This window comes from Platalea leucorodia (assembly GCF_965183815.1).
Source record: "Platalea leucorodia genome assembly, chromosome: 9".
Classification (NCBI taxonomy): Eukaryota; Metazoa; Chordata; class Aves; order Pelecaniformes; family Threskiornithidae; genus Platalea; species Platalea leucorodia.
The window spans coordinates 48,893,936-48,909,469 of record NC_138831.1 but is presented as its reverse complement, the minus strand read 5'-3'; the positions used below and the strand labels follow the sequence as shown (position 1 = coordinate 48,909,469).

General features: G+C 42.6%; 1 protein-coding gene across 4 annotated transcripts; it reads left to right on the top strand.

The window, feature by feature from the left end:
- The first annotated feature begins 2,832 nt into the window (after nucleotides 1-2,832).
- INTS14 (integrator complex subunit 14) lies at nucleotides 2,833-15,287 on the top strand. Of its 4 annotated transcripts, none has more exons than XM_082322234.1 (12): nucleotides 2,833-2,869; nucleotides 3,298-3,564; nucleotides 4,947-5,054; nucleotides 6,845-7,000; nucleotides 8,361-8,479; nucleotides 8,915-9,057; nucleotides 11,156-11,248; nucleotides 12,336-12,480; nucleotides 12,735-12,868; nucleotides 12,966-13,084; nucleotides 13,462-13,527; nucleotides 14,497-15,287. In XM_082322234.1, the coding sequence occupies exons 2-12, from the start codon at nucleotides 3,343-3,345 to the stop codon at nucleotides 14,746-14,748; spliced, it is 1,557 nt and encodes a 518-aa protein (XP_082178360.1). In that variant the 5' UTR covers nucleotides 2,833-2,869; nucleotides 3,298-3,342; the 3' UTR covers nucleotides 14,749-15,287. The 4 variants fall into 4 exon arrangements, with proteins under 4 accessions (XP_082178360.1, XP_082178361.1, XP_082178359.1 ...); XM_082322235.1 differs by lacking the exon at nucleotides 2,833-2,869 and adding an exon at nucleotides 2,894-3,107; XM_082322233.1 differs by lacking the exon at nucleotides 2,833-2,869 and adding an exon at nucleotides 2,894-3,182.
- The last annotated feature ends 247 nt before the right edge of the window (nucleotides 15,288-15,534 follow it).

Here is a 15,534-nt window from a genome sequence, read left to right as displayed (position 1 = left end):
TCTAGCTGATCTTACGCATCAGGAGTGAAACCGCATGACACAAAGTGTAGAATCCTGCAAAAGAAAATCTGGTGTAAAAAAGAAAGTACTGCAACTTTCTGCCATTTGGGTAGCATTACTTCACTGACAGCTTTTCTATTTTTCAATTAAAAGAAATGGACTTAAATGAGTAAAGGCAGATCTAGGTTCAGGATTGAGTCTCTCTTTTTTTTTTTTTTTTTAATGACTGTAGGCTATGCTGATTAATGATCAAAGGTTTGGCTTAATAGAGAGGAGTTGGCCGAGGCAGTCCAATCTGAGCTGAATTCTGATTCTCTAATGCCCACATCCAGGAGCTATTAAGGCTTGTGTTTTTACTTGGGTTCAGTTGCTATTCTGTAATATTAACAATTGGGTCAGCGTTCTGCAGGAGAGGATATGGCTTCTGTCAAGGAACCTACTTTAACTTGCTAGAAAAGATGACGCTCTGAAGACAAGATAATGCTGTTAAAACCTTCCTCCTAACAGACCAGTTATTCACCTAAGGCACATCAACAGGAGGATGAAAACTACTGGATAGTTCCCAGCTACGCTCCTCCGTGGCTCTCCAGCCTTGCACTCCCACGGAATACGAACAAAGCAATGGTGAGCTTTTGTCTTTCCGTTTGAGAAGAGCACGAGGAAGATCTGGTTCTAGTAAAACTGAGGGTGCTGAGCATCCATTCGTTTCTATGACTACATCTTTTCAAGCCTTTCTGTAGAAATCAGAACTGGCAAAGTGGAATTGTAATCATACCTTTTATTAGGGGGTAATTAGCATATCTTGCATAATTATTTGAGCAGCATTTAGAAAGGGAGAAAAATTGTAAATGCCAGAGTGACAGAGCCTGCAGCTGTGACAGTATGGAGACAGTGATTTGGGGCTGGACAGAAGTTACCCTTCAGCACTGCTTGAATGTTTTACCTTAGAATATCACTCTTTGTGGATTATTTTTTTCCCCCACAGCGGGGAATGTTGACGTTATTCTCGAGCTGGATGTGAATCACAGTTTTGTAAGCCATTCTCAGATAAGCTCTTCATGCAAGTTAGCACACACTTACCCTCTTGCATAACACCCAGTGAAGTAATCAGCCTAAATTTCTTGCAAGACAGGCATTATTATCTTCGTTTAAATAGTTGGGAGGATCACTAAGGCAACAGTAATAGAGGGTCATGGGAGTACCTAGATAAATAGATGATATAAGCTTTGCTTTTCATATGCAAAAAGAACACAAACATGCACATGGCAGAACTGCATAATATGTATAACAAATTGCACATTATTAGAAAATAACCCTTCCTAACAAAGATAAAAGAATAGAAAGAATGACACAGAGGGAACAGAAGACGTATGCACACACTTCTATTTAAACACTGTTTTTTGCTTCTCCTCTCCAAAATGAGCTGCTTAAAAGACCTTTTGCAAGCAGAAACATATCTAAAGGTAGGATCAACTGTAAGAGCTCTCCAGCCTTTCACAACACCTGACCATCAGCCTCTTTGTTTCTCTAGTCTTGCAAGTTTAGCAGTTGTCTTGCAGGTCAACTCCTGATCAACTCCTTTCTCACTGGTCGGACTGTCTCAGTCATAAGAGATCTGAAGCAATCAAATGAACCTCCACAGCTTACCTTCCAAAGATGTTGTCCAAGAGGAAGAGGAGTACCGAGGGTTGAGCGTAGTGCTGGAAGCTTCTTTACAGCCAGGTGGGAGATGCTCTTGCAGAGAGAGGCAGATGAAAATGATCCCATTTTCACAATGCCTCTGCTGGCGGAGTTCTAATACAAGAGAGGGTCAGGTGTGAAGGACATATTACTGGAGGAACAGCCAATCCATTTTAATACCTGCAGTCCCTAAGAAGATTAAATAGTATTGTATAGATTTGGGTCTATCTCTGAAGCCAGTATCTTTGTCTGCTGCTACAGGTTATTCTCAGTACGAGGGTGGGCGATTATCCCCATTACAAACTACCAGATGAAAGCACCAGCTGTGAGACACGTATTGTTCTCACGGCAGCTATGGAAGGGAGCAGCGGGGGTAAATCACACCGCTCCTCTGCGTGGAGCAGTGGTCACTTAAACAAGACAACTTGCACGTAGCTTCATTTTGAGGCCTCTCGTAGGGCTGACAGGCCAGAGAAGCGGCTCTGCTGGCCTTTGTCACAATATGACTCTATTTTGCAATGCCAGAGGGAGGTTTAAAACTCGCTGTCTCCGGGGAAAAAACCCTCAGCTCCTGCACCATCATCACGGAGGCAGAGGGATGCTGCAGGGCCCTGTGTGCAGGCAGAGCAACCTGAGGATGGTCTCAGTAACCCTTGTACCGAGTGGCACTGGTATGGCGCAGCTGCACAAAGGAAGAAATAACAACATTCCTGGCCAAAGATTTAATGGGCATAAAAATCCAATCAGCAGATTTATCACAGGGGAATGAGAAAATGATGATTTGATAATTATAAAGCAAACTGTTGTCTGAATGGACAGCTTTGCAGGGGTACATCCAAGCTTTGCAGCGGAGTTTATGGAACACGTTTACAGAGCTGGGAGAAGGACGTCCACCAGCCCATTGGGATGCTTATTGATAAACTCTTCTCTATGCATAGCAGTCTTTTTTATCGTGGCAGTACTTTTCCACAATACTGGGATCTAACTGAACTGCTTTCCCTAATGTATGCAGTATTACAGATTTCTCCTGCTTTTCCTGCTGAAGGTACCCTTTATCCCCAATGTGTGGGAAGGGCTGCCCGGGGCTGCGCGGGGCGGCAGCCGCGGCCCGGCCCCTTCCCGCCTCGGCCGCGGCGTTCCGGGGGGGACGCTTTCTGCGACGGACCCATGGCGGCACGGCGGGCTAGGGGTGAGCGACACCATTTCCCTTCCCCCTCTCGCCTCGCTGCGCTCTCACCCCCCGAAACACCCCGGCTTGTCCCCGGGGCTGTCCCTCCGGCCCCGCCGAGGAGGAGGGCTTGGGAGGGAGGGCTGGCTCCCTGCTGGGGGTTCCCGGGCCTCTCCTCGGCCCCCGGGGTGCCCCTGCTGCTCCTTTTTCCCCATCGAGGCTCAGCCCTCGCCGTTTCCAGGCCTTTACAGCCGGTTGGGTATGCTGTGTGTGGTTCAGGAGCAGATTTGTTGGCTTAATCTGTGCTAAATCCCACCTTTTGGGGGGCAAAAGGGTAATTGTCGCTTCGCCCGCTGCACAGTGGGGTCAGTGTGAGAGGGCGGGATGCGTGGCCTCGTAACTGCGGCTTCAATAATCATGTGTGGCCTTTTTCTTCCCCCTCCACGCAGGAGATCACTGTTCTCCGCGACGGTAGCCGAGAGGAGCAGCTCATCATGCCGACGGTGGTGGTGATGGACGTGTCGCTCTCCATGACACGGCCGGTGTCGGTGGAGGGCTCCGAGGAGTACCAGCGGAAGCACTTGGCTGTCCACGGCCTGACCATGCTGTTCGAGCACATGGCGACCAACTACAAGCTGGAGTTCACAGCCTTGGTGGTGTTTTCGTCACTTTGGGAGCTGATGGTGCCCTTTACGAGAGATTACAACACGCTGCAGGTAGGGTGCGTGAAACACAAAAGCAGGAAGCTGTCGGCCTTTAAAAAAAACAAACAAAACCCCATGCATGTTTCCAAATCATGATGACGTTGTGTGATTTCATATCATCCTGTGCACAATGTCTTGAATTGAGCGTTTTATCCTTATTTTAAGGATAGGTGAAATCAATGCATTTGAAACATTTTGCTACTTCACAAATCATACCTTTGCAAGTACCCCCTGGAGTGTGGTTATTTAAGCTAAAAGTGGGGGTGGAGGAAAGGGCTGCCTGATGAAGCTCTTAAAAATGCCAGTGGTTCTGCGATGTTCACATTTTTGTCTGTAGTTGTTGATTTGCTCTTGATAAACGATGCAGCAGACAGGACCGTTTAGAAAGGTTTTGAGTGCCGTGATTTGGTAGAGAGAAGATGCTTTTCAGAGTGTGTATGAGTTGAAGTAGGGCAAGAATGAGAATAAAGTGATTTTAGGCCTTGCAGATACGATGGGGAGTTGGGAGAAAATGGGAAGGATAAAATCCAAGAAAGAAATTTCATATGGATGCAGTAAGGCACTGACAGTCTCTGAATCCACTAAAAATTGCGCATATATATCTGGTTATCACACATAATATCGAGAGGAAATGATGTATCACTGGCACAGGGCACCATGTTTTAGGTTTGTCAGTTGTGAGACATACAGATTTTAAAAGATATTCTCTGTTATGTTTGCATTTTAGCAGGTGAATGCCAGTGCATGACGTTTGCTTTATTTTCCTCTCCCTCAGAGCTGATTCGAGGAATTTCTGAAAGCCAAGAATCCAACCGAGCTCCTCTAGCGTGTTAGTTTTACAGCTGCACCCTTCTTATGATGCTGTGTTAAATGTGAAGTTTTCATTTTACGGAGGAAAGCTGGTTTATGGTTATAGAAACAGGATGCAGAGATGAGTTTTGGATTCTGTTGCTCTCTCTGCCAAAGATTTTTTGCGAGACAAGCTCCTTGTGGCCTACTTTCTGAATCTCTTAAGAAGTTAAAGTTGCTCTGACACCTGGGAGGGTTTTCTAAGCTGAATGTTTCATGTTAGACATTGTTTCAAGTTTAGACTTTACTGTTTCTTTGAGACGTGCAAAAGATTTTTTTTCTCCCAAAGAGCCGTGTTTATAATATTGTAGTTTCTTCGAAGTCTGCTTTCATTGTTGTCTCATGATATAGTTCACTATTTCTTATATCTTTCTTTCTTTCTTTTTTTTTCTGACTTTGCAGATCATATATAAGAACGTAGCGCTTTGCGTTGGGTTACAATGCAAAGCAAACATACTGACTTACCACAGGACTGTGAATAACTTTTCTGTGTTTCCTGGTAGTGATATTTCACCCAGCAATGACAGCAGTGTTTGTCTTTACAGGAAGCCCTAAGTAACATGGATGATTATGACAAAACCTGTCTAGAATCAGCGCTGCTGGGGGTTTGCAATATTGTCCAGCAGGAATGGGGTGCAGCAATTCCTTGCCAGGTATGACTGATTTCACTGTTCTTGGGATCCAGCTTATAATTAGTACTCCCTGTAAGTTGCAGATGGAAATGTAAATGTAATTTGGAAACTTTGAATACTCTCAGGCACACTGATGCTACAGGAAGACAAAGAATTAGTATTTTGGATATATCTGGAATATGAACAGAAGGTGATCTTTATTAAAATACTCAGCAGTGAAAAACTAGACTGCTTCCTGTCCAGTGTGTTATTGTAATGGAGCGGATTATAAAATCTGGCCCAAGAGTACTATTTTGGAGGCTTGGCATTTGATCTGGATGCAGCCTTCTGCCCCAGGAGCCTCAGTCGGTTTGGAGAGGATATAGTCACGCATACAGTAACCTTTCTCCTCGAGTACCTGATGGTTTCCAGGGCTTGTAACAGTTCCAGGTCTCAAGCAACAGCATGAGACTCCTGCTGAGTGTCTTTGAATCTGTCTGCTTTCCCTAATGAGTCATTTGGCATGCATCTGTTCACACACGCCATTCAGCCCTTGCAGCTCTCAGCCTTCTGAATTTGCTGCCTCTTATGGCAAAGCTTTTAGCCCTCAGTTTTCTGAGAAGCTTAAGAGCCTGTTCCTCTTTGGGTTAGGATTTAAGTTCAGTAATTTTGCCGCTCAGTGAGCTAGGAATATGTGTCAAGCAATATTCCTTAAGCAGAAAAATGATAGAGATTCATTGTCTAGGCAATACTTCATAATCTAACAAGGATAAAAGGCACCTTGGAAAAGCAGACATTCAAAGCAAAGAACTAGAAAGATGTAAAACCCAAGCATAGATTAGACCTCAACAATTTGGTCTCTCATTTGTGTCGAGGCTCATTTTACTGGGACTTCAGGTGATAAAAGGCAGTGGGGAATGTACTATGCAGAATCTTGTAACAGTGAAAAACATTACGGGTGAGCAACAGTTCAGACAGTAACTGAAGAGACTGCAAGAGAGAGATTGAGGATGAAGAGAGAATACAAATCTGGATGTAGCAGATATACATTGAGTTTCAGTTGGATTTGATTTTCCTTACCTCTCAGCCAAAAATAATGCCTGCTGTTGCTGTGCAGTGTTGAAAAAGCAGCTGTTTTACTACTCTGGAAATGACTGGGTCTCAGCTGAGTGTAAATAGCTCCATTTTTCAGCGTAATCTATTAGTGCAGGTTTCTACAAGGGGTGACTTTGGACATGCAACTGAATGGAAGAATGCATATTTTTCCTTTAATAGTTCTGCTGCAAAATGTGAGCATACTGCAGCTGTATTTGTTTGCAAAAACTTGGGGTGATTAATACTGCATTCTGTCTGGTTTCTGTGACTTGTAGTGGAAGTTGGGTTGCCCTGCAGATTCTGCAGAAGAAATGGGGTTTATTTTCAGATGAAGTTCCTGAGTCCATCAGCAGCGGGCTGCTTTTTTGGCTGTGTAGTCACTGTTCTCGTGTACGCTTAAAAATGGCCATGTTTATGCACAGCATGGTGTGTTTCTGGCTATGAAATTTAAATTTTAGTGCAATTGCCTAATTACAACAAAATGTATATTTACCATGCACATAGTTTAAGTTGCAATGGTTAAATCTTCAATTTCTCATTTATGTACCTGTTTCTGGAAATTTTCCTTGCAATTCTTTCCCCAGCTCAGTGGAGGAAATCCCCGTGTGAGCAGGGATTTTCAGGATAGAAGGGCATGCTGCTAGGGAGGCTGCTGAAATGTGTTGGTGTGTAGTTGCCCTCTGCAAACAGAAATGTGTCGTTACTTGGAAATGCCAATCCGTCCTCTCTCATGCCAGGTTGTTCTGGTCACCGATGGCTGCTTGGGGATCGGCAGAGGCTCCCTGCGGCACTCACTAGCTACTCACAACCAGCGAAGTGAAAGCAACCGGTTCCCCTTGCCTTTCCCATTCCCATCCAAGTTGTATGTCATGTGCATGGCAAATCTCGAAGAGGTGATGTCTTTAACACGTACCTTCTTCTTTGTTGCATTGGATAATTATTGTTCTTCTCTGAACTAATGATCAGGTCAGCACAAAACATACTTTGATGTTCTTGTGCTTAGTTTTAAAGTTTAGTTGAGATTCCGGTGCTTAGTGTTAGTTATTTGGTGAAATTTAACTGTAGTATCTTTTTAAAAGTTTGTTATTGCACTGTTATTATCTACTACTATTGCATTATTATGATAATCTTTATAAATTGTGTCAGTTTCTCCCTGGAGAATATTACGCAATTTATATTTCTCTGTCGATATTATTACCTTTACTGCATTAATTACGTTGAATGGTTTTTGGGTCTTTTCTTAATCTACCGTTAAATTCTTGAATAAATTACTTCTATTGCAAGGATGCTCAACACTTAAAACAACAATTGCTTTATGTAGAAATGTGAGTGAGCAAAATCCTAAAGTCTCTAAGCCAGTATTCAAACCAACTTCCCTTTTGAAGGAAAGGTGACTGTTTTATTTCTTTTCAGGTACCTTTGAAGATCTCAGTACCAGATTTAAAAATCTTCACAGTAGTTAGAATTCTGTTGAATAAAAAATGTTTGAAAAGAAGCCTATATAGACTAAAGTTCCTTAGATTAGGTTTTATTAATAGCATTGCTTTTAACTTGACACCTATAGTCTTCTGTCTATCACAGAAGGATTTTCTACTTAGGCAGGCAGTAGATATTTCAGCTTCAAGGTTTCTACCAAGGATGATCCTCTTGATTAAGCTGATGGATCGAAGCGTTGTTTACACATCAGAATAACTGGGAAAATGTTTAAAATAAATCTTCAGTTACTGATAAGTTTAGGTGCTTTCACAAGCACTCTCTAAGAACTTCTCAAAAAGAATTATATCTGCCTTCCCTCTGAAAAATTATATTACCCTGAAGGAGCTGGAAACTTAGCATTACCAATAAAATGTTATACTAGTTAAAGCATTCCTGTGCTCTTGGAGACTGAGAGCTTCTGGTATTTTTGGTTGCTTGAATCTGCTTTCAAAGCAGAACCTAACATGATAGAACAGTGTATTGGGAGTTGGACTTGACGATCCTTATGGGTCCCTTCCAACTCGAGCTATTCTGTGATTATTTGTTACTGGGCCAAATGCTGCATCTGGTCTTATATAAATGCAACATAAGGAGTGCATTTCCTGGGAGACCAAGAATGCTGGTTTATTCAGAAAGGAGTGAGATAACAAAAAATCACGATAGCATCCAATTAGATGCTTTTTGCTGTGTTGTGTATATTTTCTGAAAACATACAGGTTAATAAAAAGAGAGTAAGAAGAAAACTTAACAAAAACATTTCACTTTATTTTTTCACAGCTTCAAAGCACGGATTCCTTAGACTGCCTGGAACGGCTCATAGATTTAAACAACGGGGAAGGGCAAATTTTCACCATTGATGGACCCCTTTGCCTGAAGAACGTGCAGTCAATGTTTGGGTTGGTAGACTTGTAGATAATATGCCTTAGTGAAGGTTTCCAGTTAGTATCTATAAAAAAAGCCAAATATAACCAGAAATCTGATGATATGGGGTGTTCTAATTAACCTTTTTTTCTTTTAGTTTATGATCTTGTTAACTGTATTTTTGTCTTGACCTTCACCAGCTAAGGTCAATATTTATTTTAATCATTCTGTAACGAACCATAGCATCTGTTTACAATTGGCAGATAGAAGATACTAATTTCCAGAATTATTGTTAGTTTGCCATCACTGTGATAATATGCTGCTTTGTTTTGTAATTTAGCAATGCTAGAGCTGTTGAATTAACTGTAGTTTAAAAAAAAGTTTTGGGAGCTTAGTTAGTGTGCTTTAGACAAACTGTTTTCATTTGATATATATTATGTTTTCCTTAATAATAACTGATCGTGTTCTAGAAAGCTAATAGACCTGGCTTATACACCATTCCATGCTGTTCTCAAGTGTGGCCACTTAACATCTGATGTGCAAGTATTTCCCAGACCAGAACCTTTCATTATAGATGAGGAAATAGACCCCATCCCTAAAGCGATTAATACAGGTAACAAATCTTTGATTGCCTTTTACTTAAATCCATTTGATTTCTACCTTTTCACTACCACCTCTTATCCTGCATAGTTACTGTTTCATCCACTTTCTCTCTGCAAGGATCAGTCGCTGACTGTGTAATTTTTTGGTATGTGTGCAGCAGGGGGCAAGAATCTCATTCTGTTTCAGCCATGTGTACCTGGTAAAAGGGCCGGAGTAGGGTAGAGGCACTTTCAAAGCTCAGGGTGCCAGTTTCCCGGGGCAGGGTCTGTGGAAGACAGCCACAGGCTGCTTTGCATGAATACCCTCATAAGCTTCATGGAGGATGGGAGAGGCGTGTTGGACAAGGGGCTGCATTTTGTATTAGAGTTGCCTTTATCAGAAAGACTCTGTATTATCAGGTGAGACAAACTAGCATCTTTCTGGAGGTTTCTTCAAGGAATCCACTAGGGGTGGGGTCGACAATTGGTGGGGCAGCACAAGTAAAGGTTGAGATTTATGAAATCTCTGTCTTTATAGTTTGTCTGTCATCCTGGCACTTCTTACCCATACTAAGTTATTTTTAAAAACAACTGTGCAAAGAAAACCTTTCTCAGCCCTCCCATTACCGGACAATGCACCCATGAACAGCTTAGATAGCCCATGCCTGTGACTTGCAAATGGCTAGGTGCACTTCTTGGAGAGAATGCACTGAACGCCACTGCTTTGCCTGAAGAATTAAGATTGAACTGTAGCATCAAAATTGCTCTCGGCTCCTCAGCAGTGCACTTGGCCACATGCATTTTGTTGTTCCTTCCAGTCAGGCAGTAGAGTGCCGTGGCTCTTGAGCCAAAGGTTGGCACCCGCAGTGACACTCCGATCTGGCTAACTCTGCAAGGGAGCTGATGGGCGTTCCTGCTGGCTTTGTGCTGTTTGGGCAGTGCAAAGAAAGTGACGTGGTTAAATCACATGCCCAGGTGTCCTTTTGAATAATTTCTGTTTTGTGAGTTTCTAGCTCTACTGGCAGCTTAATTTCCTGGATCTATCCTGTAGACTTCCTTTTTTTCTGTGTTCATCAACAAAATGTGCACAGCTTGCATGTGAATAAGGACAGAATAGTGGTAGAATTTTGCAAGGAAGTGAACTGCAACCCATAAATTACTGCCACCAAGATTGCCCTGATTTGTTCCATTTTTTTTAGATCTGCAAGAGAGAAAACATTTCTTGTTTGGGGTGTGATCACTTCTTATTTGTAGCTGCATACTGTTTAAATAGGAATGAATGCGTCTGTACCAAAATAGCAAAAGGAAAGAAAAAGAGCACGCAGTGTGTCTTGGTGAGGGAGGCTTTGTTGCATTCAGCCTTAGAGTTCCTCCTGTCATTTCAAAGATGGGAATTTGGCATGAAGGTAATTTTGTTCTGTGTCCATTAAAATGCAGTGTATAGTGTGCTCAGCCCCTGAATTCCTCCATGGCTTTAATCAAGTGTTTGTTGTTCAGCTATGAGAAAAATCAGTTGAATTGCCTTTGGGCCAGGTCCTTTGCTTGGGCTGTCAAGGGGAAGACTGTGCTCCCCAGTTCCAGCTGCAGTACAGGTTGGAAACGCATTGAATTTCTGATTGTGCCGTACACGTATGGACCTGTGTCCAAAGCTAGAGCACACCGTGTGTCACCATGCTTCGTGTAGAGAAGAGTTTACAGAGTAGGTACTCCCTTCACCTCTGCCCGTGTAGAGCTGGTCAAAGGCTAGTCCTAAGCCGCACACCAAAACCTTCACATGGCTGAGAGACATGAAGCCAATACGATATTTCTTGCAGCCAAGAAGTGGGGAGGACATTAGGCAAGGCTGAGCATGAAGGGCATGGCTGCCTCAACCTTTTACCAGCAAATGCCCACAACTCTGTATGAGATGGAGCTGCATTTAAACTTCCAGCGGGCATATAAAACTCAAGAACCACAACTCAGTCTTCCCAGTCCTGGGAACGCACGCCCAGTCAAGGCTGGGGCTCTGTTGTCCTGCCTCTAGTCACTGCTTCAGAAAGCTTGGTGGTGTAAGAAGTGCTAATGTTAAATCGACTCTGAATACATTTCAGCTATTTCCAAATCTGACTTAAACCTGTTGTCTCCCCACAGATCTAGAAATTGTTGGTTTTGTAGATATAGCTGACATTTCTAGCCCTCCCGTCTTGTCCAGACACTTGGTACTGCCCATTGCACTTAACAGAGGTGAGCAAGTTTTGTTTCTTTTAGCAAAAACTGCTTTAAGCTTCCCTTGTAATGTCTGTGGTGGTTCAGACAAGAAGCACAGGTTTTGTGCTTTATCAAAATGCCAGATGTCTCTAAAGACATGTTTGTGTGGTTACGTTAAAATTAAAACCTTGAACACAAGCTCTTTCTTTTTTTGAATACTGTGTTTTTTAGAAAGTTAATGGAGGAAACAGTGTCCTCATAGCATCATTATTAATAGAATGTGCTAAACTTAAAGCTAAAAATAGTTATGGGCCATGAAATATGTGGTGCAAGATGAATATTTAATGCCTGCATCTAACTGGTTCTTGGAATGATTTGTTGTTGTGAAAAATCTGATCTTAATCACAACTAGATTGCTCAGTTGTGCTTGAGCATTAATTGCTGCTCACTGGGGCCAAGTATGTATGTATCTCTACAAATGGCGGGTGTAGGCTTCGAGGAGAGTTAAGCATATTACTGACTTGCAGCTATTTGTGTGCACCAGCCTGCGATAAGAAGGGCTTCCCTGTTCCTTTTGTCATGATCTTGGAGTAGAGCAAGGAGAAAGTGAGATTTCTCTTGGTAAAGAAGAATGAAAGCTCCAGATATGCTTTCATCTCTGTGTTAACACTCTTATCCTGCTAGGCCTTTCACCTTAGAAGATATTAACAGTTAAATCACAGCTGTATTCCAGCTGCTAAAACATAGTACGTTTCTTGTAATGACCACAAATTGCATAGGAGAGGAAGACTTTAAATTCAGGAGGCTTTTGGTTCAGAAACAGACATGTATTTTTTGCCAGACTCTTGGTGCTCTTTCATTTCACTTCTAGTTTCTTCAAAGCTGAGGTTTTATTTGCGGTTTTTTGGTAACTCTTGTTTTGTGAGTAGGATGGAGCGGAATATTTATATAACGTTATAGTGCCACTTTGCCCAAACGGTTCATTTAGCAGCTGTTCCTTTGTATTAAAAGTATTCATTAACTCTTGCATGGCAGAAGATACAGGGTGGTGTCATGGAAATGGAACTAGTGTGTTTGAATTTATTCTTATGTTGTCTCTTTGTTTGCTTTTATTCTTCTCCAGAAGGTGATGAGGTGGGACCTGGGATCACAGATGACACCGAAGATGAGAATTCAGCTAATCAGATTGCCGGGAAAATCCCCAACTTCTGTGTTTTATTACACGGCAGCCTGAAAGTGGAAGGCATGGTGGCTGTCGTCCAGTTGGGGTATGGAGCTGGATGTCTGCCTGAAAAATCTCTTACTTTGCTCATTTATGATTTATTTATAAATTATGCTTATTTATGTCTGTATTCTGTACAGAACTCTGCACTGCTAGACAAAGCTGTGGATTTCTAATTGTGGATATGTTTCTGCCAGTATAAACTGCAAATAGTGAGCCTCTACACAATGTGAGGGAGGCAAATTCTGGGCAAAGAGGGGTGGAAGATTTTCAGCCTTTGGGATTTGCTCTTTTCAATAGGCCAGAGTGGTACGGAATGCTCTATTCACAAGCTGATAGCAAGAAGAAATCAAACCTCATGATGTCACTCTTTGAACCTGGTCCTGAGCCCCTTCCATGGCTAGGGAAGATGGCACAGCTTGGACCTATTTCAGGTACTAGCCATGCTCATTTGAATAACTTACGTGTTTTCTTGTGTGAATGACCTTGCCAAGTCTTAGTTGTTCTTTTTATTTTCTCCCCCCACCCCAGATGCGAAAGAAAATCCTTACGGAGAGGATGACAATAAGAGCCCTTTCCCCTTGCAACCCAAGAACAAGCGCAGTTACGCACAGAACGTTACCGTATGGATTAAACCAAGTGGCCTCCAGGTAATGATACAGGTTTGGGACTTGACGGTTTACTTTGATCAGCAGTAGCCATCTTCCCAGCAAAGTGGAGTCTGTGTGTGTCTTGTCCATTTAATGTAATTGCTTTATTGCTTTTCTTTCATTTTTATAAACACTGCCTCTTTAAAATGTCATGATTAAAATGCAATCAGAAAGCACAGCTTGTTTAATGAAAGCTGTGTCTCCAGTGTAGCATCTGGCTTAGTTTATTGGATTTAGTGTAATTACCGTTTATGTTTCAGCCTTTGTGAGCTGCAGTCTTGTCAATGGTCAGGATAATTTATCAATAAATAGATGAGGATTTTTTTCTGCAGCTTCCCCAGCAGTTGCCAAGATATTTTTTTTTTCCCGTTCTGCAGACGGATGTACAGAAGATCTTGAGAAATGCAAGGAAACTCCCTGAAAAAACTCAAACCTTCTATAAAGTGAGTAACATTTCAGGCTGGCCCAAGTTTGATCCATAGCGATAGCGGTGCATTTGACGGAGGAACGCGTACTGTCTGTGTCTGTGATACGTGTGTTCTGTGCAGGCTTGTAAGGCTCTGCAAAAACATACGTGGTTCTGTAAACGAGACATCCTGGGTCTGTTTTACAGACGACTGAAGGTGAGACAAGGGGGTCTGGTTTCCCTGCCGCCACGTTCTCTGGCAGGGTGGCATAGACGTGTCGTGTTTACAGGTGCCCCTCACGATCCCTGCTACTTCCACAGTGAACAACTTTGCAGATTTTATGCTGTTATCCAGGCAGAAATAAACATAGGGATCAGAGAGGAATAGGAACACAGATGTCATTCTGAGTCTGAAAATGTCTCCTACAGTTTTTCTACAACTCAAGCAGAAAAAGACAAAATCCCAGGCACATTTGGCCACATCGTAATAATCCATAATCTAGGCTGCAGCTGGAGGTAATTGTTGTTCCTCTTGTAAGCTTAGTGCTGAAGCAGTTTGTTACTGTAGCCCCCAGAGACTTCCAGAATGAATACCCTGCCTAAATGCACATAAGCACTCATAAGTTTATAGTGAAGAAAAATCAATACATATCCATTTTGCTGGACGCTGTGGCTAAAGGCAGCAGTCAGTGAAGCCTGAGTTGGAGGCCACCCCCCAGCTGGGACACAGACAAAACAGGCAGGTACAATGGCTAAATGCACAAAAGGGAGAAGTGGAGATTTATAGGAAGGAATCAAGGGAAAACTAGCTGTTTAGGCGTGCCACTATCATCTTCAGCCCTGGAGCATTTTTTTATCTCATGAGCAGCTGGGCAGTTTCCAGCAGCTGTACTGATCACTCAGGTTATTTTCCTCTAAAAGTGAGTAAGCTTGCCTTTAAAAAAAGAAAACCACGTTTTATGTAAAGGCTGACAGTGGCTTTAAAAGGGGTTTTCCTTCTTTGCAGGAACTTAATCGTTTACGAAAGGCAGCTCTGGCCTTTGGCTTTCTGGACCTCTTGAAAGGCGTGGCAGACATGCTGGAGCGGGAGTGCACCCTCCTTCCAGACACGGCTCATCCTGATGCAGCGTTTCAGCTCACGCATGCTGCTCAGCAGCTGAAAGTGGCAAGTACTGGAGCATCGGAGTATGCTGCCTACGATCATAACATTGCACCACTGCAGACAGACTTTTCCAGTAGCAGCACTGAAAGAATGTGAAGTCTCCATTTTGGGAACTTCTATCGATTTAAGACTCAAGTGGTTCAAATTTTCTTGTCCTGTTTACTTTCTAGGGCCTGTTTAATTACTGTTTGGAGAACTTCCTATCAAAACAGGGTCCCTTACCTGCATCAATGCTCTCTAAATAAATGTAGCTAGTTTGTGGTGGCTTTAGTCAGACCTGGAAACTGTGGAAAATGTCCCAAAGTCAATTACTGTGTTGGATGATGGGTGGAAGTTACTCAGTACGTGTGTGGAGAGAAAGAAAATGCCATCAGAAGCCGCAGACTGCTTGTGGCTTTTGGCCTCCCCACAATGTCGTTACTACATGACTGAACTCGCTGGTAAAGGTATCCTGAAAGGCAGCTACTACACTTTATACACAGTCTTCATTAGTCCAAAGAAATCACGTGTGAGAATCACTGTGCGAGATCAGATACACAGCTAATTTCAGGGTGGTGTCACTAATTTAATGCCCAACTTGAAAGCCAGTCTGTACTGCCGTAATGAGTTACCACTGGCATTGCAGTGCTAATGCTTGTGAAAGTAACTTCATCTTGCAAGACAAGTTTTTTATTTGTGTAATATTAATAAAGAGTAATTCTTCATGAAAACTTAAGTAAGTTGGATTTGTACCATTTTCACAGCAACTAGGCTGTGTGGCCTAAAACATTGACCTGGTGAAGGCTCGGCTCCCAGCTATTTATCACAAGAGTTAGAGAATAAATTCTACAACTTCTCACATTCGCAGAAAGAACAAGCAACTGAACTAAAGCAAAATTTGGT

Bases quoted from the DNA above. Each gene is read 5' to 3' on its own strand.
- INTS14 (XM_082322234.1), top strand. From the start codon at position 3,343: ATGCCGACGGTGGTGGTGATGGACGTGTCGCTCTCCATGACACGGCCG. The intron at 8,480-8,914 runs GTTGGTAGACTT...ATCGTGTTCTAG, and splicing joins AACGTGCAGTCAATGTTTGG to AAAGCTAATAGACCTGGCTT. The intron at 13,085-13,461 runs GTAATGATACAG...CCCGTTCTGCAG, and splicing joins TTAAACCAAGTGGCCTCCAG to ACGGATGTACAGAAGATCTT.